General features: G+C 50.6%; 1 protein-coding gene across 1 annotated transcript in view; it reads left to right on the top strand.

The window, feature by feature from the left end:
• Positions 1-23,405, top strand: part of Adamts14 (ADAM metallopeptidase with thrombospondin type 1 motif 14) — a 78,773-nt gene that overhangs the window by 43,049 nt on the left and 12,319 nt on the right. Inside the window, exons 5-15 of the mRNA XM_034524503.2 lie at positions 539-622; positions 1,258-1,405; positions 3,939-4,044; positions 5,722-5,865; positions 6,817-6,949; positions 8,184-8,297; positions 10,028-10,176; positions 14,165-14,340; positions 19,052-19,185; positions 19,494-19,617; positions 20,597-20,677. Coding sequence (XP_034380394.1) covers positions 539-622; positions 1,258-1,405; positions 3,939-4,044; positions 5,722-5,865; positions 6,817-6,949; positions 8,184-8,297; positions 10,028-10,176; positions 14,165-14,340; positions 19,052-19,185; positions 19,494-19,617; positions 20,597-20,677 — 1,393 coding nt within the window. The remainder of the gene's footprint in view (positions 1-538; positions 623-1,257; positions 1,406-3,938; positions 4,045-5,721; positions 5,866-6,816; positions 6,950-8,183; positions 8,298-10,027; positions 10,177-14,164; positions 14,341-19,051; positions 19,186-19,493; positions 19,618-20,596; positions 20,678-23,405) is intronic.

Below are 23,405 nucleotides of genomic sequence, written 5' to 3'. Positions count from 1 at the left end.
TTGCTAAATTTTCCAGCATCTCTTCCCCCACAGACTTGAGCTCTGTGTGTGTGTGTGGGGGGGGGGTGTTAGTGTCAGTTGAATTGCTGTCACATGTGTCCTTTGGCAAGTCATCACCTCTCTTAGCCTTGGGTTTCTCTCTTGTCTCTGTCTCTGTCTCTGTCTCTCTCTGTCTCTGTCTCTCTCTCTCTCTCTCTCTCTCTCTCTCTCTCTCTCTCTCTCTCTCTCTCTCTCTCTGTGTGTGTGTGTGTGTGTGTGTGTGTGTGTAGCCCTGGCTGTCCTTGAACTCACTCCATAGACCATGCTGGCTTCAAACTCAGAGTTCCGCCTGCCTCCTTCTCCCGAGTGCTGGGATTAAAGGTGTGCACCACCATGCCTGGCTAGCCTCAGTTTTGTTACTTGGGAAGGAAAGGCCTGCTGAGTAAGGTCATGGATGTGTGAGATGGCATTCTGAATGTGAGAGCCTGGCTCGACGTGTGGCGTGCAGTAGGTTTCCTGGGGGTAAATTTGCTACCTTGACACTGTGCTCTTCTTGTAGGTGGATGAGATTTACCATGACGAATCGCTGGGGGCCCACGTGAACATCGCCCTTGTCCGCCTGATCATGGTGGGCTACCGACAGGTGAGCCCCTTGCTGACTGGATGGGAGGCAGGGTGGATGGCAAGACTTGCTTACAGCATCAGCACCCAAAGACTATTGGAGATGCTGCTTGGACAGAGACAATGGGTGGGTCTCGTAACAGGAAAACCTGTCATCCTATGTCCTTTGGGGAGGAGGCCGCTCTTCTTGAGTAGTCCACTTGGGGGTGGGGCAGTGATGGAGACAAAGTCTGTTATTGTTGAACTTCATTGCTGAACGTAGGGACCCTGACCTCTGCAGCCTTAAACCAGGAGACTAATGGGGGTTCCCTAATGGGGGTGACAGCCATGCTTTCCTCAAAAGCTGCTGTGGAGACCAGATGAGGGAGTGCTTCGTATAGGAGGGAGGTGTTCAGCACAGCTCACTGTCTTGCAGGTTGAAGAGAGTAAAAATAGCATGTGTGGAGTCTCTAGTGGGCATGGGTACTGAATAGTGCCAGCCAAGGACACGTGTAGGGGGCGCTGTGTGCCAGCAGCAGCCATGTGGAGACAGCTAGCGATCTCTAGGAGAGGCGCTGCAGCCCTAGGCCTCAGTGTTCTCCCTCTGAGGAGAGCTCCAGTGGAGTCCAGGGTGTCTTTGACCTTTCCCTTGTTGGCACCCTCCTGCTTCCCCCACAGTCCCTGAGCCTGATCGAGAGAGGGAACCCAGCTCGTAGCCTGGAGCAGGTGTGTCGCTGGGCACACTCCCAGCAGCGCCAGGACCCGAGCCACACTGAACATCACGACCACGTCATCTTCCTCACGCGTCAGAACTTTGGCCCCTCAGGTATGCAGGGTATTATACTTACCATGGCCCGGTGTGAGCAACCTGCAGGGCAGATGTGGCGATTCAAGGTTGGACCTCAAGAGCAATGTTCTCTCTGTGGGGCCTACCCCAGGGAAGAAGAGAAGACGGGACCTGGACAGACAGGAGGGTAAGCCTTGGCACATAAGCACTGTGACCAGGGAAAGCATCTTATTTTGGAGGTTGCTGCCTCAGTCCTGCCTGGAGCCTTCGTGTACTGTTCGTCCCTGCCCCCAGCTGCTTGACGACCTCAAGGACCTCAGTCAGGCTTCTGTCACTCCAGACTGTGAACACTTGGCGGTAGAAACGGAAGCCCATGCCCTGTGCCACCACACGAATCTGGGAGTTCTTCAGTTTCTGAATTCTCCCAAGTTGCAAATGGGGGGGGGGGTGACCCTAATATTTACCAACCTCCATTTCCAGTTGCTCGGTGAGTAGAGGGGTGCACAGGAATCCAAGACAGTATTGACAACTGTACGCCATCTGTATATGTACAGCTTTGGTCATAGTTCTCATATGGGGAAACTGAGGCACGAGGTGGTGAAGAGACTTGCTTATGCCTCTTCGAAGGTAGGGCCTGACCTGATGCTACACTGAATCTTCAGAGCTCATGCTGAGGGCTTTTGGGATGTTTATCTAGTCCAGTGTTAAAAATGAGTCTGCTAGCTTGCCTACACAAAGGGCTGCTTGTCTGAGCCACCAGGTCTCAGATGCATATAGCAGACATGTGTGCATACACAGAGACACTGTACACACATGTACAATCACACCCAGATACCACACATATGTACACATGTGGACCAGACACAGACTGGTTGGCACACGTGTGGGAACAGGATGGTATGTAGGTAGCGCTAACCCCAGGGCTACAGGTTGCCCATTCTCGCTGCACCACGACACTGTGCTCCCCAAGCCCTGTCAAAATGAACTGTGAAATCAGCACAACTCCTAAGTCAAGGAGAGCTCGCTAGTCACTGCAGGCCCAGGCAAGGCATCCTTCCTGTCCACACCACCAGCTCCAGATTGTCCCAGCATGCTCTCCTGCTGCAAGCAGGGTCTGTTCGATTGTTTATCTGCCGCTCAGGGTGGACTGCATGGTTCCTTATGCTTAACCATGTGCCACAGCCCTCAGCCCTAGAGGCATCCCTAAAGGCAGACTGTAGCTCTCAGGCCTTCACACAGCAGGGTTTGCGGACCGCCTTACTCTCTCCCCATGTGGTTTTTGGTCCATCTACACCTTGGCCTGTGACTCCCCAAATTCTGGAGTTATCTTGCCTTTTCTCCAGCTTGGTGGCCTTCAGAAGTCACTCCCTCTGTCTCTTTCCCTGGGCCAGTCAAACCTCCCAGGAGGACTCTTCCTTCCCTTTCCTTCACCTCGTCCTAGAACTCGTGATCCTTTGGCTGTGCTCCTCGGACACACCTGTACTCAGTCCCTGTCTGCCTGCTGAGTTAGACCCTCCTTAATGATGGGGCATGTTGGGAATAGGAATTCGATCTTAGTCTGCTTTTCCTATGGTATCTAAAGAGAATTTCTTCTCCTCCTCTTCCTCTTCCTCTTCCTCCTTTTCTTCCTCCTTTCTGCCTCCTATTCTCTCCTCTCCATCCTCTTCTTTCCTCTTCCTCCCCCTCCTCCTCCCCTTCCACCTCCTTCCCCTCTTCTCTGCCCTTTCTCTGTTCCCCCTCCTCCCCTCCTCTTCCCCCTCCTCTTCCCCTCCTCTTCCCCCTCCTCTTCCCCCTCCTCTTCTTCTCTCTCCCTCCTCCCCCTCCTCCTTTTCTTCCTCTTCTCCCTCCTCCTCTTCTTTCTCCTCTTTTTCTCTCCTCTTCTCTCTTCCCCCTCTTCCCCCTCCTCTTCCCCTCCTCTTCCCCCTCCTCTTCTCTCTTCTACCTTCTCCCCTTCCTCTTCTCCTCTTCCCCTCCTGCTCCCCTTCCTCCTCCTCCTCTCCCCCTTCTCCTCTGCTCCTCCCCTTCTTTTCCTCTTTCCTTCTCCTCTTCCTCCTCCTCTTCTCATCTTCTTCCTCTTCTTCTTCTTTGTTGTCATTAAGATGTGTCTTTCCATGTTGTCCAGGCTGATCTTAAACTCCTGGACTCATGTGTGGTCTTCCTGCGTTAGTCTCAAGAGTAGCTGTGGCTACAGGCTGTTGCCACTCTACCTGGCTCCCCACAGCACCCAACACAGGGCCATCCCTAACATCTACATAAACAGTGTTCTGATTTTGTTGACTGGCTCACGGAAATGAAGTATGTGTAGGCTTCGGTCTCACCTGGAAGTCCCACCTGTTCAGAGACGTTGCTGCTGGCAATTGGAAAACTGTAGGCCGAGAACAAGCCCTAATCCTGGGACAGGGTGGCAGCCAGCCCCTGTTTGTTCTCTGGGAAGAAATTTTTGAGAACCTTTCTTCTCCAGGAACCTCCAGCACCCACCAGGTTGGGATGTCTCTGCATTCTTTAGGCTGGGGACACAGGTCAGTACACCTCCATCATATGTGCCTGAGACCTCTCTACTTCTCTATGGCAGGGTATGCACCTGTTACTGGTATGTGCCACCCCCTGAGAAGTTGTGCCCTCAACCACGAGGACGGCTTCTCCTCAGCTTTTGTCGTGGCTCATGAGACAGGCCATGTGTAAGTAGCCCTGGGAGGGTGTGGTTATTGAGTGGCTCTGGGGCTCTGGGCCAAGTATTGAGCTCAGAGGGGGCTTGAGGGTAAAAGGCCAGGCCAGGTTCTGTCCCTGACACATGATATCTACCAGCTGCCTGTGGCAGGAGGCAATGCCCCTGGCTGTGGGGGCCGCATGTGGCCTGGCTTTTATCAGGCTGGTGGCAGAATGCCTGTCATAGGTCGGAACTGCTGTCTGGGTGGTCTCTGTCCTTGCCACTTCTTCTTTCTGTCTTCACCCAAGCATGCTTTAGAGGCCAGTTCCAGCTTACCCTGGCTGGTGCCCACTGAGAGAGAGACTGGCCCAAGCCCACTGTAAACAGGCACGCTTGGAGCCCAGGCAGTAAGCCAGGTGGGACTGGCAGCCGGTTCTCTGGGCTCTGATGCTGTTTAGAACACATCCATTCACTCCCTCACCAGTATTTGGGTTTATTCTTTTGGTTTGTGGGTTTGTTTTTTGAGACAGGGTCTCATATAAACCCCCAACTAGTCTCAAACTAGCTGAGGATGTTCCTGAACTCTGGATGCCCCTGCCCCAGGCTAGCCATGTTCTGGGGTTATAGGTGTGTGCCACCTCAGCTGGCTTCATTCAGTATTTCCTAAGCACCTATCATGCTCTGGGGTTTGAGTTGCTGTAAAAGGCAGTAGATATCCACTGTTTCCTAAATAGAGGCCCTCAAACTGAGCGATCTATGTCGTGCCTACCCAATGATCAGGAGCCCATGAAGTCACTGGCAGTATTTTAAGAAAGTAGTTAGGCTTTGGTCTTGAATATCAGTTTAAGGAACGGAGTTTTACATGTAAACTTTCATGGGTACCTACTCTGTGTAGAATCCTATGCAGAGGGAGGGTTGGTTGGTTGGTTGGGTTCAGACAGGGTCTCACTATGTAGCCCTAGGCTAGCCTGGAACTCACTACATAGAGCAGGCTGGCCTCGAACTCATAGAGATCTGCCTGCCTCTGCCTCCCAAGAGGTACATTAAAGGTGTGTGCTACAGGCTCATCCACTGAGACGAATTTTTAAGAGGTTCACACACTGAAGGATTCCATGAATGAGATTGGCGAGACCTTACTTAAGGGGATTAGACCTTACATGCAGAAGCCTTTCTGGTGTGGCAATGCAAGACATATTGATAGCAGGGCAGATGGTTCCTGCTCTAGAGGTCAAGCCCTGCGTGGGGCTGCCGTGGGGCTGCCGTGGGGCTGCCGTGGGGCTGCCATGGGGCTAATGTTGTACAATAAGACTCTCTACAGGGACCTTCTACAGGCCAGCAATGGGCCCGAGGATGGGCCTTCCAGCTTGATGCCAGTCACATGGTGGGGGTGCAGTGTGTGCAGAAGCAATGGAGTGCACACATTCCTCTGTCCTGTCCATGGGCTGGGCAGGGGTGTCCATAGGGAATGATAAGAAGAGGGGGATGGGGGAAGGTGAGTGGCCATTGGTGTCCCAGCTAGGCTATCCTCAAGAGCTAGAGGGATGTGGATAAGATCTGAGGGAGGGATGGGTTTCCACGGGAGTAGAATATGGAGAGGAAGCAGAGGCATAGTCAGGAAATGGAGGCTAGCCGGCCGGTCAAGGCAGGGTCCATCTGCCTGTCCTCAAGGGTGAGGACCCACACAGCAGGACTTTCTCCTTTCCCCCAGGCTTGGCATGGAGCATGATGGCCAGGGCAATGGCTGTGATGACGAGACCAGTCTGGGCAGCGTCATGGCGCCCCTGGTTCAGGCCGCCTTCCACCGGTTCCATTGGTCTCGCTGCAGCAAGCTGGAACTCAGCCGCTACCTCCCGTAGGTTACCTCCGCCCCAAGACAGGAATGGGTGGGCAAACCCAAGCTACACAGCCGTCCTGTCCTGCCCCTCCTGCTTGGCTTGGTCATTCTGTGTCTCTTCTCGTCCCCCATTCCTTCACCTGGCCTAAAACACCCACCTTGGTGCACCACAAGTGGGTTAGTGAGCCTCCAGACTCAGTGTGACCAAGGGACCAAAAGCGTGGACGTGCTATTAAAAACCAGGCTCTCTTGCCTTTCCTGGATGCTAATTAGAATTCCTTGTGGGTTGGGCCTGGGAGTCTGGGTTCATCAAGGATGCAGACACCACCTGCAGATGGAGATAAGGTAGCTTCAGTTCCCCAGGGCCCCAGAGACAGGGATTCAGGGGAGGGGGCACCAGGAGGTGTAGGACAGGTATTCGAAGCAGACAGAGACAGGGACAGTAGTCACTGACCTTCCGTAGCTGGCTAGGACTGCCTTCCGAGCATACTTCCTGTGTGCTGGATACACTGAGACTCAGGCAGTGTGGCCTCGAATTGTCTACAAGGCCACTCCCAATCTTAATTTATAGTGCATCCCTTTTATTCAGGCAAAACCAACACCCCAAGCCACATTATCAGCCATATCTACGAGGCCATAGTCACCAGGGGACATAACTCTAACCCTACCCTGCAGGACAGGCCAAGGGATGACCCTTGACTCTGAAGGTCAGCTTGATCCACCCTGAGTTCTTTAGGCAGGCCTTGGTACCCATGCCCATGGATGTAAGTAGAATCCTCTTACTAAACAACCTCCTAGGAAGGAGGATGCTGGGACAGTTGGTTGTCCTTAGAGTAGACAGCTGGGGCCCACGACAGTGGGCACAAAGTCCTATAGGCCTTCCTTGCTCATTAAAAGCCCCAACTTGGGAAAGGAAGGCTTAGGATTCATAGCCCTCGGGCTGGCTCACTTTCTCTGTCCCTGCCGCAGATCCTATGATTGTCTCCTTGATGACCCCTTCGAGCGCACCTGGCCCCAGCCCCCAGAACTGCCCGGGATCGACTACTCCATGGATGAGCAGTGCCGGTTCGACTTTGGCACTGGTTACCACACCTGCTTGGCTGTGAGTAGGCTGCGTGCCCAGCTAACGTGACCCAGGTTTTTTTCCTTTACCGGGTACTGTCAACCCTGCAAGTCGTGGGCCTAGGGATGCCCTTGCAGGCTTGGTTCCAGTCACCACACAGGGGTGGGGCTGGGTGGGGCAGGGTGCACACTCCATCCAGTCCCACCTATAAGCCACATGTATGCAGTGACCTGGGCAGAGCTCAGACCTGGAGAAGATGGGAGGGGTAAGGCAGGGAGGGCAAGTAGCCATCGATGCCCTGGCTGGTCTGGTCCCAGACCAGATAAACTAGAGTTTACCTGTGATGGGTCAGGTCAGGGTCTGAGCCACAGGCAAGAAGAGAGTTCTCCCCTCTGAACGCTGTAGTGGGACATGGTGGTCTATCTCCATAACCCTGTGTCTGAAAGTCTCCTCTCTATGGGGTCATCCCCGTGTCTCCACCGTGCTGCTGGAGGCCATAGCTGCCAGAGAACATAACTCTGCTCCCTGCTCTTCAGGACAGGGCAAGGGGCAACACTTAAGGTTGGCTGTCAGTTTGATCTACCCTTGAAGGGACCCACACAAGGGGGCATCTCAGGGTAGAGACAGCTAAAGAACAGGCTTCTGTGACCCTAGTACTTTGTACCTCCACCCAGAGAATAAAGCCTCCCTCCCCTCTCCTCTGCAGGATAGGATGTCCTGCTGGGTAGCATCCTTGTGTGGTCACCTTTCTCACTCTCTAGGCCACACTGGGACATGTGACCTGACACAACACTGCTTTGGGACTGAAGAGTAGGGTGTGGACTTCAGTGTCCATGTGCTTCTGAGTATTTGAGGAACACCTGTCTGCATTAGGGGAGATGCTAAGAATGTACTAATGAAATTGGGGGCATCCCTCTGGGCTGAAGCACAAGATGACTGACCTGTGACCTCACTGGGTATTTTTATTATAAGGAGACGGGGGAGTCTTAACTTCAGGTGGATGCATTCAAGATCCCCCACATGCCCAAGGATCAGGGACATCCTGGGCCCAGACCTCTGTGGAGCCTCCAAGTGGCTTCTATAACAGTCCATGAGAGTGTGTACACTGTGCAGGGCCCCTTCTCAGACTGTAGGAAGGGCCCAGAGGAGGCCCTGGAACCACTAGTCTTTAGTGACGTTTGATAGCACAGGAGGTTCTGGCATCCTGCATCCCAGCAATTGCCATGCCTTCTGTTCTCTCTGCCACTACTCACCTCATCCCCCTGCCTCACAGTTCAGGACCTTTGAGCCCTGCAAGCAGCTTTGGTGCAGCCACCCCGACAACCCATACTTCTGCAAAACCAAGAAGGGGCCACCGCTGGATGGGACAGAGTGCGCACCAGGCAAGGTACCTGTGGGGGGCTGTGCAGGAAGTGGCCCTCCCCCTAAGGTGTGGAACACCCATCACTGGCGTGGATGCAGGCGCCAAGGCCCTGCTCCTGTGCCGTGGACAGTCCACATGCCTAGAGTCTTCTCATGACCTCCATACAAACGTCCATCTTGACCTTTCCCCTTGGCCTCTATGATCAGCCTGGTTTAGCATGGTCTCTTGAGCTATAGCCTGCTCACTTCCTGTCACTGTATAGACAAGATGGCTGACCCCAGATGAGCTAAGGAAAGGGTCAGGCCACACAGCGAGTGATTAGCAGTGAGGGATAAAGAGAGGAAGATACTAGCTATCCCACCCTCTCCCCTGCTCCCTGGTTACCTCCCACCCTACAAATCTTCTCTCCTCTTCCACAACCTGCCCTTCCTGTGTTTCCCGGTGTGTGGTTGCTTCTTTGGACCTGCATGGTTCAGGGAATTACCTGGTCTGAGAACCCTAAGCTGCTCCATTTAAAATCTCAGATCCAGCGAACCGGCGGTGACGCAGCGCATAAGGCACCGGCCTGCAGAGGGCACCTCTGCACTCTCTCTCTACCTCCGCGTTCGAATCCCGCCACGTCCTGTTTGTTTCCTCCCGTATCTCATGGGGAGAAAAAAAAAAAACTCAGATCCTCCTCTGTCACAGTCCTGCATTCGAGTAAACCAGTGTGTCTCCATCTTGGCTACACAAGGAAATCTGGGAAGCTTTTAAAAATCCCACCCCAGAGTAAGAGATCATTACAGATGGGTACAAAGGGCTTTGGGGGTGATAGTGAAAGAGTTCTGAAGTTCGACTGTGGTGAAGGCTGTGCATCTCTGGATTATGACGATGTTGCACTGCACACTCAGAATGGGCGATTCCCGTGGTGTATAAATCACATTTCATTCTAAACATCTCATGACCCTAAAGACTGACTCAGCTGGGGAAAGCCCATTGTAGTTGCTGGGAATCGAACTCAGGACCTCTGGAAGAGCAGTCAGTGCTCTTAACCGCTGAGCCATCTCTCCCGAGCTCCATGCCTTCTGTTCTTAGGGCTATTTAACTGAGGTCCGGCAAAGCGAAGTGGCCACACATATCTCACGGCAGCTGAGCTGGGATTCAAACCCAGGCTTCTCAGAGTCTATGCATCTATCCCTTGGCTACAGGCCATAGGCTTGGCTCATATATGTCTCTGGTCCCATAGGAAGGCATTTCAGGGTACAGGTCAGCTTCAGACAGGATGAGACAATCCTCTTTTTTTCCCCCTCTCAGCCCCACCCACACCATATAGGCTGATACATAGAGTAGCGCCACGTCACAAATATCATTGACTAATGTTTGCGGTTTGGGGAAGGCTACGTGTGCTGCCGCTAACTGAGATGCTGTTCCCAGCATTGCATTGGAGAAGGGTGGCTACACCCAGGATGGCAAGCCCTTTGTCTGAGGCAGCAGCTCAGCTTCCTAGGTTCCAGTAGAGCTGGGGTCCTGTCCAGTTCATTCCCCAGGCCAATCTCTTAATGGCTCTACCTCTCTCCCCTTCTCCTTCCTCCCCCCCTCTGTTTACCTCTTCTTCTTCTCCCTCTTCTCCCTTTTCTCCATCCTCCTTCTCCCTCCCTCCCCCCACCCCGCTTGCCATTGTATCTATTAGCTATGCTATATGCCCAAGGAATACCCTTGTTGCAGGCTCCATTGCGGTGGCCTAAGGTGACCATATGCCCTGTGCTCCACCCTAGTGGTGCTTCAAAGGCCATTGTATCTGGAAGTCACCAGAGCAGACTTATGGCCAGGATGGAGGCTGGAGTTCCTGGACCAACTTTGGCTCGTGTTCTCGGTCATGCGGAGGTGGGGTACGATCCCGAAGCCGGAGCTGCGACAACCCTCTGTGAGTGCTGTGGTCTGGGGAGAGTCGGGCAGGGCAGAGGATGCCACTTATGTGGGAGAGAGATGGAAGGGAAGGTAGTAAGTGGATGGGATGCAGGAGACTGACCCTGGATAAAGACCCAGAGTGTTGAAGCAAGGCAGTTTGCTAGTGAGCCATGGAGGCTGAATTCTAGAAATGTGCCTGAGATAATGTTTCAAGTTGTCCTGTCCAGGGAAGTCCCTAGAGAAATGGTGTGTGTCTAGGACCCTACTAGGTACTCAGAGATCTCCCATTACCCCAATCCTTTGGTGAGACTTTGAGTAAACACCAGTTTCAATACGTTAACACACCATCAAGTTTGCTTTCTGCCAGGTATGTAAACTCCCTCCCCCACTTTTAACTTCTTCTGCCTAACACCAGTGCCTCCGTTCTCCACCTCAGTGTACTGGAGAGACAGTTGTCTCTCCCTTTCAGTCACTTTGGTAGGATCCCTTCCCCTATTTCATGGCTATGGGATGTCCGAGCTCCAGTTCCCCACAGTCCTCATCTCCCAGGGTGAAAATGCTTGCTTCGTACACCCCAATGAGGAATGGGTAAACTAGTTGAAGCTGCCAAAGCTCCACTGGCCTAGAGACTTGCACAGGGCCTGGTGCAGGCCCTCCTTACACCAAATGGCATAAGGAATATTTGTGCTAACAGGTGACAGGGCCACAGTTGATCCCTTAGAGATAGTAGTCGCTTGGGGCTTGCTATATAACGTACTTTGTCATGCAAGCTAGACTGGGGTTCGCATTCCCTAAGCCTACATAAAGATTGAACAAGTCTGGGGGCTGGAGAGATGGCTCAGTGGTTGAGAGCACTGACTGTTCTTCCGGAGGACCAAGGTTCAATTCCCAGCACCCACGTGGTGGCTCATAACTGGCTGTAACTCCAGCTCCAGGACTCCAACACCCTCACACAGACACGCATACGGGAAAAACACCAATTCATATGAAGTAAAAAATAAGTAAATCATTAAAAAAAAAAAAAATCAGGCAGGTGTGATGGCTTCTTATAGTCCTAGCATCTGGAAGATGGAGATGCAGGATTCCTCAGGGCAAGCTGGCTAGGAAGACTAGCCAGAATCATCAAGTTCCAGGTTCAACATGAGACCCCGCCTCAATGAATAAAGTAGAAAGTGAGGGCACCCAGTGTCAACTTGGGGCCACCATGCACATGCACACACATGTGCATCCATACACTTGCGAGCATGCATACACACATGCACGGCACATGAAGAAAAGGCGGGGAAAAGGAAATAGTGGTTATTGGTGCTATACCCATAACGGATTGGTGGCTCACTGCCACCATAGCAACCAGCATCTGTGTTAACCAGGCTGACCTTATTCGGATGGCAATGAACACAGACTCCCTTGTGATTTTCCTCTGTAGGAGACACAAAGGTCAAAAAAAAAAAAAAAAAAAAAAAGTGGTGGGAAGGTGTCATGGTGCCCTACTCTGGCAAACCACCTTGCATTTGCCAGCAAGTCACCCCCTTGAGCAGCTCTCCCATTTGTTATGCTTCCTGTAGCAATGCCTGTTGTAGTAAATATTTAATCTCAGTTGGGAGTTTCTATCCCACCTTGGATCATTCAGTTCCCAGATAAAAGACATACGACTTTTACATTTATGACAAGCCTTTAATGCACTAGAGCTGGGCGGACATTTACCCTCTAAGCTATGGGCATCTACTTCCCTACCGATAACCCTGAGTTGTAACTTACCATGTTCCATCTGGGCCGCTCTTAACTCCATCTGGCCAGTTCTCATGACTGTGTTTCCATGACCCACCTACCTCGTGGCGTCCTCTCCTCTCTCCACCTTCTCTTCTTCCCCCTTTGTGGTCCTGCCTCAGACCCCAAGTCCTGAAACCAAAATCCTGCCTAACTCTCTTCTACCCAGCTATAGGCTGTCAGCATCTTTATTTAACCAATAGTTTTAAATTAAGGAGCAAGGTCACACAGCATCACTTGATATAAGTGCGGATTCTCTCATCCCTGGGGTGACCAGGCCTTAGGGACCAGTATTTAGCATTAAAATACATAGAAAAGGCAAAAACCTCAACAAATACCGTTTTTGCTTTATGTGGCTTAAATGGATTAATGTGTGTGCTTCGCACTGGAGCATGGGTTAAGCACTCTGGAGGTGACAGAAGCTATTGTTAGGAACTGTCCTAAGTGCTGTGTGCAGGATGCTGTGTGTTCAAGTGGTAATTATGCCTGGAGAGTTCTCCCAGAGTCTCTGAGCAGGGCACTGTTGCCTCCTGTACTTGGATACTTTACACTGAAATGTTTGTATTTTGTTTTGTTTGAAACAGGGTCTCGCTAGGTAGCTTTGGTTAGCCTGAAACTCAATATGTAGACCAGGCTGGCCTCGAACTCATAGGGATCTACCTGCTTCTGCTTCTCCAAGTGCTAGCGATTAAAAGTGTATGCCATCACACCCAGCTTAAAGGTCTTTTTAAAAAGATTTATTTTTATTTTATGTGAGCTTTGTGCCTGCGTGTATGTATGTGCACTGTGTGCCTGCAGTGCCTGAAGAGGCCAGGAGAGGGCATCAGATCTCTGGGAACTGGAGTGGTAGACTTGTGGATACTGGGAACTGAACCTGCAGGAGTAGCCAGTGGAGCCATCTCCCTGGCTCCATATTGATCGTCTTTTCTAATCCTCTTGATCTAATGGGGAAGAGTGTCAGTTGCTCTCCTCTGTTTTGTCACAGCTGGAGATGAGTTACGATGATCTCACTTTTTTTTTTTTTTTTTTTTTTTTTTTTTTTTTTTTTTTTTTTTTTTTTTTTTTTTTTTTTTTTTTTTTTTTGGTTTTTTGAGACAGGGTTTCTCTGTGTAGCCCTGGCTGTCCTGGAACTCATTCTGTAGACCAGGCTGGCCTCAAACTCAGAAATCCGCCTGCCTCTGCCTCCCAAGTGCTGGGATTAAAGGCGTGCGCCACCACAGCCCATCGATCTCACCTTTCAAGGGGGAAATCAAGGCAGAGCAAAGCCAAGTGACCGAACCAAGGCCACATGGTCAGGACTTGGATGTCGGCTCTTCTGGTTCAAAACTCTTGAGCTGCTCTTTATTTTACTGTATGCCATTAGGAGACGGGAGTGGATATGGAGAACTCTTTGTCGTAACCAAGTGCTTGCACGGTCTACAGTAAGCACTGATGGAGTTTAAAGAACAAAGACTAACAACTGACTGGTGGAGAGGGCTAGCCAGTCCCTCGTCTGTCTGTCCTTATGTCTCCTGCCCCCACCCCTAAAGAGATAGAAGCTAGCACTCTTCCTGTGGGTAAAATAGTCAGGGGAAAGGAGGGGTCTGTAGCTCACTTGTTGGAGTGCTTGCCCAGCGTGCAGCCCTGCTTCAATCCCTAGAATCATATAAATTGGGTATAGAGGTAGATTCCTGTGGTCCCAATACTCAGGAGGTAGAGGCAAGAAAATTCAAAGGTCAAAGCCATCCTCATAGTCCAAGGCTAGCATGAGTTACATGAGACCCTGAGACCCTGTCTCAGAAAGAAAGAGGGGGGAAGGGAGTTAGGGATGGAGAGGGAGGGAGAGAGAGAGAGAAGGAGAGGGAGAGGGAGAGAGAGAGGGAGGGAGGGAAAAAGGGAGGGGAAAAAAGAGAGGGAGAGGGAAGGAGGGAGGAAGGAAGGGAAAGAAAGAGAGGGAGAGGGAGAGAAAGAGGGAGGAAGGGAGGGAGGGAGGGAGAGAGAGAGAGGGAGGGAGAGAGAGAGGGAGGGAGGGAGAGAGAGAGAAAGAGATAGAGAGAGAAAGAGAGAGGAGAGAGAGAAAGAGAGAGAGAGTTTAGAAGACCCTGAGTTCGGCGGCCCAACACTGTAGGTCACTACTGAGCTGAGAAATCTACTACTGTATGACTGAGCTGTCCCAGGTCTGCAGGAAGCTCTCCTCTTCCCAGTCTTCCTCCTACCCCGACCCCCAACTCAATCACCTGGTCTCTCTGCCACTGCAGTCCAGCCTATGGAGGCCGCCCATGCTCAGGACCCATGTTTGAGTACCAGATCTGCAACAGTGATGATTGCCCTGGGCCCTACGAGGATTTCCGGGCCCAGCAGTGTGCCAAGCGAAACTCCTACTATACCCACCAGGATGCCAAGCACAGCTGGCTACCCTATGAGCCCGACAGTGGTAAGTGGCTCGGCTCTGCGCAACTCCTGGGCATGTTCTCATTCCTGTTCTCCCACCTATCGAGGCCCAAGGACCTGGGGGTACCATGGTGAACCCGTGGGCAGACTCACCCGAGTCCTTGGATGGGCCTGTGTGTCATGTACTTGTGGAGTCCCTGTTGCTGTTGAGGCCACCCTTGCTTGTTTATAAAGCAAAGAGGTGGCTCCCTCTCCAGGGATGCTCATAGCCCGTCACAGAGCTAGGGTCCAGTAAGTACTGTTTAGATATGTCCTTACCTGCATACGAAGGCATCTGCCCTATAAAAGAGACAAGTGAACAGAATGTTTTAGAAAAGGTAAGACAGATTGCACAGCATCGGTCTTTAATCTTAGCACTCAGAAGGCAGAAGCAGGCAGATCTCTGTGAGTTTAACACCACCAGCATGGCCTATATAGCAAGTTCTAAGCCAGTCAGGGATACATAGTGAGATGCTGTCTCAGAAACAAGAAGGAGGGAGGGAGAGGGGAGTGAAAGGAGAGGGGGATGGAGGGGAGGAGGGAAGGAGAGAGAGAAATGGAGAGAAAGAGAGGAGAAAGAGAGAGAGAGAGAGAGAGAGAGAGAGAGAACAGAACAACCCCAGGACTTGCATCCAGAAGAACTTCAACCTATAGGCCAGGTTTCTAGGTTTTATGGATAAGACATCCACCCATTTATCAGTTGTTGAAGGTCATTTGAAAGGCAGATAGTTAGGCTGAGGAGATGACTCAGCAGTTAAGAGCACTGACTGCTCTTCCAGAGGTCCTGAGTTCAATTCCCTGCAACCACATGGTGGCTCACAACCATCTATAATGGGGTCTGGTGTATCCGAAGAGAGCTACAGTGTACTCATATACATTAAATAAATAAACAAAATCTTAAAAGAAAGGAAGGAAGGAAGGAAAGAAAGAAAGAAAGAAAGAAAGAAAGGCAGGTAGGTAGAAACCTGAAAAGGAGGGTCTCATGTTGCCCTCCCCCTCTGGATGCTCTGGAATAGAAATAGGCCTTGGAACTTTGAGAGTCTGATGTGGGGGGACCACACTGAGGCCAACACCCAGTCTTTTATGCATGTTTAGAGAGAGTTCCTGCTGTGGCACTAGGGCAGGAATGGCCTGGATGCCTGGCTCTTCACGCCTGAGGCTGGAAGGCCTTTGCTGGTGCAGTGGTCCCCAGCCTTTGGATCCCAGGCAGCTCCTATGTGAACAATGTCTTCTCGAACCTGAGTTGACTTCAGAACCTGAGCTCAGGCTCATGCAGATTCCTCGGGATACAAGGAACTTCAGAGTCTTGCCAGGGCCAGACTTCTCAGCTCTGCCCTGCGGAAGCAGGAAGAAACAGGCAGGGGGGTCAGGAATCGGCAGAAGGGGGCAGGAGGGGGCAGGAGGGGGCAGGAGGGAGCAGGATCTTCCTTCTGCCTGGATTCCACCCACTCTGAGGAGCTTACCACTCCTTTGGGGGCGCCAGCTGTCTAAGCAGCTGCCTGCTGGGACTACTAGGGTGATCCTCTGGAGGTAAAGACCCCACTACCAGACCCCACAGGGAATCTGACGCTCAAGGAAGTTCTCGAAAGTGCTCTTAGATATTGTGACTCCATACTGGAGTCCTATGTGAGGGACCTGGTATCTGGGTGTGATGTCCAAGCACTTGGGAGGCAGGGGCAGGCAGATCTCTGAGTTTGAGGCCAACCTTGAACTACAAATTGAGTTCTAGGACAGCTGGGGCTATCTATACAGAGAAACACTATCTCGAAAAAACAAAAACAAAACCATCTAGAAAGAAGGAGGAGGAGAGGAGGAAGAGAAAAAGGAAGAGGAAGAAGAAGGAGAAGGAAGAGGAGAAAGAGGAGGAGAAAGAGAAGAGGAAGAAGAAGAGGAGGAAGAGGAGGAGGAGGAGGGGGAGGAGGAAACCCAGTCTCTTGGGAACTTGGAAGCAGGGGCTAACCAGGCTCCTTAGGATAAGCTTTGGGAAAGGCTGGCTTTGAATCCCTTGCATGTCAGCTGGAGAGGCCTGGGCAGGCAGGATAAGAAGGTTGAGGGACAGCTGGATGTCAGGCTTTTCCCAGGACTTTAGACCAAATCCAGGAAGTTAGCTAAGCCCCCAACTCCACTTTCTCTAAGAAACACAGCGAGTGTTTATCTGTCCTCTACAACTTCCTTTTTAGGACATTATCAGCTCACAGAGACAGGCGACATTTCATTTTGGGACATACAGTTCTCCTACTGATGTGCCCAGCTAGGCTGCAGAGCCAAAGCAAGACCCAAGTGATTTTGTGGTTACAAGCTGGCTAAGCCACTCCATGTATGGCCTTAAGCACGTTACTTAGCCTCTGGTCTAGTGTTTCCTCTGAGATTTCAGAACCTGTGCTGGGGTGTGGCTCAGTGGTAGAGCACTTGCTTAGCATGCATGTGACCCTAGATTTTATCCCCAGTACCACTCAGTGTGTGTGTGTGGGGGGGGAAGCTGGGAAGCTAGCTTAGTTGGTAAAGTGTTTGCCTTGCATGTGTGTTAACTTGAGTTGATTCCTGGACTCTACATTAAAAAGATAAGTCTTGAGCTGGAGAGATGGCTCAGAAGTTAAGAGCACCTACAGCTCTTCCAGAGGACTCAAGGATTCCCAGCATCTATGATGATGGCCAATAGCAGTCTGTAACTCCAATCCCAGGGGGTTCTGCTGCCCTCTTCTGGCCTCCACAGGTACTGCACACATATGGTGCACAGACATATGTGTACTCAAAATACCCATACATATAAAAAAATTTTAAATGATAAATCTTTAGGGGGTTGGAGAGATGGCTCAGCAGTTAATTATGCTGACTGCTCTTCCAGAGGTCCTGAGTTCAATTCCCAGCACCCACATGGTGGCTCACAACCATCTGTAGTGGGATCCGATGCCCTTTTCTAGTGTGTCTGAAGACAGCGATGTTGTACTCATATACATAAAATTTAAAAAAATAAATCCTTAAAAACTAAAATAAGTAAATCTTGGCAGAGTAGCATATGCTTGAAGCGTCAACACCAGGAAGATAGGAAAGTTGGGTCCCTGGGTTTTCTAGGCAGTCAGCCTAGACTGGTTGGCACACTCCCCATCCTGTGAGAGACCCTGTCTCAAAAAAAAAAAAAAAAAAAAAAACAAAAAGGTAGAGACTAGGAAGGTGACTCAGTACATAAAGTGCTCACTGCACAATCACTGCATGTGCATGAGTGTATAAACTCACATATAAGCTCATGGGTTTGGATCCCCAGAGCCCATGTAAAAGCTGGGCACAGCACCCACACATGTATAATCCCAGTACTGAGGGGGTGGGCAGGGACAGATTGACCCCCGCCAAATCAGTGAACTCAGGTTCACTGAGAGACTCTTTCTCAAAAAATTAGATGTCAAGTGATTGGGAAGGACACCTGATGTCCGTCCACCTCTGGCCTCTGCATGCTTGTACACTCAGTGCGTGACCATACAACATGCACGTACACACATGCGTGCAAACACAAGAGGGTGGCTCCTTAGCAAACACACACATACACAGAGACAGAGAGAGAGACAGAGTCAGAGAGAGAGAGACAGAGACAGAGAGAAGCAACTATTAAGTTGCCTGTGCTCCTCTAAGTAACCCCTCACTAAAGTTCATGTAAGTGACCCTGATTAAACTCACTGAGTCGCTACAGAGTAAGGATATGTCCTATAATGCTAGAACCTTCCTCACTGGTATGCTGAAATGAGGTGAGTTTGCTAACATTTGCTACTGTTTCTCAAAGGTGTGAATGGGCTTTGGAAGGATCTGCTTCCAAAGCAGATGCTCACTGGATAGCAGATGCTCACTGGATAGCTCATGCTCACTGGATAGCAGACGCTCACTGGATAGCACATGCTCACTGGATAGCAGACGCTCACTGGATAGCACATGCTCACTGGATAGCACATGCTCACTGGATAGCACATGCTCACTGGATAGCACATGCTCACTGGATAGCAGACGTTCACTGGATAGCATATGCTCACTGCTATCCAGTGAGCATCTGCTAGGTTGAGATAGAAAGAAAGAAAGAAAGAAAGAAAGAAAGAAAGAAAGAAAGAAAGAAAGAAGGATGGATGGATGGATGGATAGATAGATAGATAGAGATTGATATATAATAGTATATAAATATATTAAATATATATTAAATATAATTGAATATTTATAATTTACTAATTTAATATAATATTTACTATAATATTATAGTGTGCACTCCTTCATGAGATTGAGTGTGAGTGAGCTGCTATCCTCAGAGACCAGAAGGTGTCAGATGCCCTGGAGGTTGCTATAGGCTCATCCCGGGTGCTGGGGGTTAAACTCAGGTCCTCTGAAAGAGCAGGAAGCATTCTTAACCACTGAGCTGTCTCTCCCGCTCTAACTGTTGGTTTAATATTGATAGTCTGTCAATAGATTTTTCTCAGTAAATTGATGATACATTTTTCTGATCGGGGAATCATGAAAATCAAGGGACAGAGGCTCACAAAGTCTAGAGACATTTGCCTCAAGTCACAGGACCACACCATAAATGCCCCAGCAGGGCTCTTCAGCCAATCCCCCAGACAGAGTTCCCACCACTGCCCCAGAGCTGGCCCTGGACTTCGTGGCTAGACCACATGCTGATGGCATCCTAAGCCATCCCACTCTCTGTCAACCCAGCGCGCTCAGCAGAGTCTCTCTCCTTACAGATGCCCAGAAGTGCGAGCTCATTTGCCAGTCTGCAGACACTGGGGATGTGGTATTTATGGACCAAGTGGTCCACGATGGAACACGCTGCAGCTATCGGGATCCTTACAGCGTCTGCGCCCGTGGCGAGTGTGTGGTGGGTGTACACTCTGCTGCCTCACGGGGGGGGGTGGGGGTGGGGGCTGGGATACTAGGTACTGCTCACTGCCACACCTAGGGGCAGCTAAGGCTGCTGCAGAGGGGTCCCTTCCTGTCCTACACCATTAGAGAAGTGAAGTGACCCGGGCTAAGACCACCTGGGTCACAGGGTGGATTTGGGGGAGTTCTCATGTGCCAGGGTTTCCCCTTCAGGCAGGGCCAGGAGTCTCAGGAGGGAGCCAGTAGGCCAGAGAGGTGGGGGCAGGGAAGCCTTCTTCTGCTAACCTCCCCTCCCCCCCCCCCCAGCCTTTTGGTTGCGACAAGGAGGTGGGATCTATGAAGACTGATGACAAGTGTGGCGTCTGCGGTGGGGACAACTCTCACTGCAGGACTGTGAAGGGGACACTGGGAAAGGGCTCCAAACAGGCAGGTGAGCATGGGTGAGCATGGCTGGGGGTGTGGCTGGGGTGGGGGCGGGGCACTGGGGAAGGCCTCCAAGCAGGCAGGTGTGCATGGCTTGGGTGCAGTATATATGGGGTTCTCTTTGACCAGTGCTGGAGAGAGGAGGGTCCTGGATCGTGGCTGCAGACTTTTCCAGGCTGCCTGTGACTGGGCCCCTGTCTTCCTGGCGTACTAATATGGACTCACAGGAGCACAGAAGCTCAAACCTTTTTTTTTTTTTTTTTTTTTTTTTTTTTTTTTTTTTTTTTTTTTTGACGGGGGTGATGGATTAGGTAACATGGGAGGACATCTGCTGAACTATCTCTTTGACCCCGGGGCTTTTGGTGGGAGCAGGGGGGTCATTTTCTATTCTCATTTTAAAAACAAAGTCCGGGACCTTTTTTCCACTTTGAATTTCTGGTCCCTCGAGTTCTTTAGTTCCCACCTGTAACCTTCCGAAAGTCGCTATAGTGAGGAGGAGCAGTCAATGCTCCTTTACTGTGTGACCTTAAGTCTGGTCTTCTGGGAGGATTTTATAGCTTTGTCTTACTTTGAAGCAGGGAAGGTTGCTGACCAAGAAAGGCTTGTTTCCAAGCTTTGAATTAGTCCAAAAGAGCCATGTAGGATCTTCCTGGGTGATATCATCTACAACTCGACAGTAGCTTAGGAAGAAGGGGGTGGGGGTCGGGGAAAGGGGTTGGAGAAATCTGAAGAGGAGGCCACGATAGGAAATTAAAGCATCCGTGCATGTGGTGGCGACCCCTAGAGGGCACTTGGAGCTATAGCATCTCATATGCCCTCCTATCCTTGCGGGGGCAGGTGGGGCAGTTTCTGGAAGGCTCTGTGTTTGAGAAGTCCTTGTGTTCCCCGACGGTGCTGTGAGGTAGTGTGGGGTGAGGTGGATGGGTGCTGAGCAGGGAGTCACCCTCTCAGGACTCTTTGCTTTTTTGGATGCCCCTGGGTGGCAGCGGCTCTCAAACAGGTGCAGATCCCTGCGGGTGCCAGGCACATTCAGATTGAGTTGCTGGAGAAGGCTCCCCACCGGATCGGTGAGTGCTGTGTGGGGCGGGGAGGACAGGGAGGGTAGGGATCCTGGAGCAGGTGGGACCTCCCAGACTTAGATAAAAACAGACAATCCCTTCTAGTTGTTAAATTTATGCTGAATAGATGAACATAGCTCAAATTTATAGAGGGGAATGTGGTAAGCACTCCCTTCTCTCCCCCCCCCCCCCAATTCACTCACACCAGGATCAACCACTGTTCAAATTCCTCATTTGAGCAGGTGGCTTCTTCTAAAAAAAAGTCATCTCTCAGAAAGGCCCAGGCAGCTCTTGCTGCATGGCACACCACCCCAAGAACATAGGTTAGGAGTAACAATTGTCACAGGATCTCAGTTCTTCGGCTATAGTCATGGCCGCCTCAGCCAGTGGTTCTTCTCCTGGTTGCCTGAACCAAAACAGCCACCAGACGCTGGGAGCTGATGGGTCTGTCTGGGAAATGTGGGTGGTATTGGCAGTTGGCTGAGACTGAGGTTGACAGAGCTATGACTAACCCCAAAAAGAAAATCTGGGACTATTCACTGGATATCTGTCCCTTGGCTATCTGCAATAGCTAGAGAGGGCAAGGTCCCAGGGTGCAAGCACTCTGCCAGCCCCTAACATTGCATTGCCCCAAGTCACATGGCCCAAGCACCAGTGGATGGTTAAAAACACAGACTGTCTCTTAATGGAACAGGGCTATGTGGGCAGCCATTTCTACAGTCCACCATACGGGCCCTCGATCCCCACTCTAATACTACTTAAACAGAGTTTAAAAAGGTGTCATGATTGTTGCACAAACATGAAGCTAAGACAGTCTGAAAGTTAGATCCCCAGCAGCTGGGGAGACAGCCCAGTGAGCTGAGTGTTTTCCATGTGAGCCTGAGGACCTGGGTGTGGCCCCCCCAGAACCCACACAAAAGCCAGCAGCGCTGGAACAGTGCTTGCAAAAGATCCTTGGAGCTGAACTGTGATGAATTTCTGAGCCTTGTGTTCATCTATAGACCCTATCTCAAAAATAGGTAGATGAATGGATGGTGGATGGATAGATGGGTGGATGGATGAATGGGTGGATGGATGGATGGATGGGTAGATAGATGGATGGGTGGGTGGGTGAGTGGATGGATAGATGGATAGACAGACAGATATATAGATCGATGATGGATGGATGATAGAAAGAGATAGATAGATAGATAGATAGATAGATAGATAGATAGATAGATAGATAGATAGATAGATAGAGATTTATAAGGTAAAGTTACTGAGGAAGACTATAACAAAGATCCCTGGCCTCCATATATACCACACACATGTATATACATATACACAAACATGTACATATATAAAACATGTTCGTGCATGTTCACACACACACAAACATCAGAATCCCCAAACAGACTAAACTTTAAAAGTCAAGTCAAGACATAGTGGTGAACATCTTTTATCCCAACACCCAGAAGGCAGAAGCAAATGGGTCCCTGGGAGTTCAAGGCCAACCTAATCTACATAGCAAATTCCAGGCTAGCTAGAGGTACCTGGCTACTGAGACTCTATCTCAAACTAAACTAAAATAAATAAATATTCAAGTTAAGAGCTAGCAAGGTGTTCTGAGTTTGAGGCCAGCCTGGTCTTCAAAAAAAAGAGCTAGCAAGATGGCTCCATAGGTAAGTAAGCTGAATAGCCAGTTTGATCCCTGGACCCACAAAAAGGTATAAGGTAAAAGCTGACATCACAAGGTTGACCTTTGACTCCTACACATAGACCATGGCATATACCGCCCCCAATACTAATAAATAAACTATTTTTCAATTTTAAAACTACATGTTAAGACATTAATGCAATGGGAAAGATGTTCTTATCATTTGGTCTAGTCTTGCTTTTACCGAAACCAAATCAGCAGGGAAAAAATAGGCCATGTCCAAACGAGATTCCCGAGACATCGTACAGATTCCAGTGGTGGTATGGCTGTGGCGGGGTTGCGGGGTGGATGAATGCTGGAGCGTGCTAGGGTTCTCTTGGGGTGGTTGGAAGTATTCTGAGATTACACATGGTGATGATTGAAAGTGCTAAACCGTCACCAGGCTGCACACTTCAATAGGGTGAATTATACTGTGTGGATTGTGTTTCAATTGCAAAGTCAAGAGCGCAGCTTGGAACCCCGCCTGGTGGCTGTGGGCAGCAGCTGCTCCTGCTTCGGGCACCGGCTGTGTTTTCCCACATCAGTCTGTGCTCAGGCAGACCCCCCTCATGGAGAGAATGTAAGCTTCAATATCACAGTGGCAAGTCACAGAGGCTTCTCCAGCCTGATAGTCTACCAAGTCCTGTCAGCTTCCATTTACACATAACAGACACTAACATGAAATGCAGTGTCTCTTGGCAAGCTCAGCTGTCACAAGAATGTTCACGGTCACCGTTTTAGATCATTATCAGTAATATGAGACGCTTCAAGCTTCCTGGAGCTGCAGTGGTTCCCACCCTTCTGCCTTGAAGGCACCCGAAAGGCCATAGTTCATCCACACAGTGGCCAAAGAGAGTCCGAGGCCTGAGGCAATTCAGGGCCCTCTCTGGGTTCTGAGTTACTCATCAGGAATGAGACATAGTGACTCTGGGTCACCAGCACCTGCACCCTTGTCAGCCTGCCCCATGCTACAGTGGACATGACTTTGGGAGACCCAGCCTCAGGTGACTCCTGCCCACTGTGCTCACTAGGTAGTGGGGATTGTGCTATGGGAGTCAGGGG

Source organism: Arvicanthis niloticus, chromosome 20, assembly GCF_011762505.2.
Source record: "Arvicanthis niloticus isolate mArvNil1 chromosome 20, mArvNil1.pat.X, whole genome shotgun sequence".
NCBI lineage: Eukaryota > Metazoa > Chordata > Mammalia > Rodentia > Muridae > Arvicanthis > Arvicanthis niloticus.
Note: the sequence above shows the minus strand (reverse complement) of the source record. Positions and strands in the feature narration are given on the sequence as shown.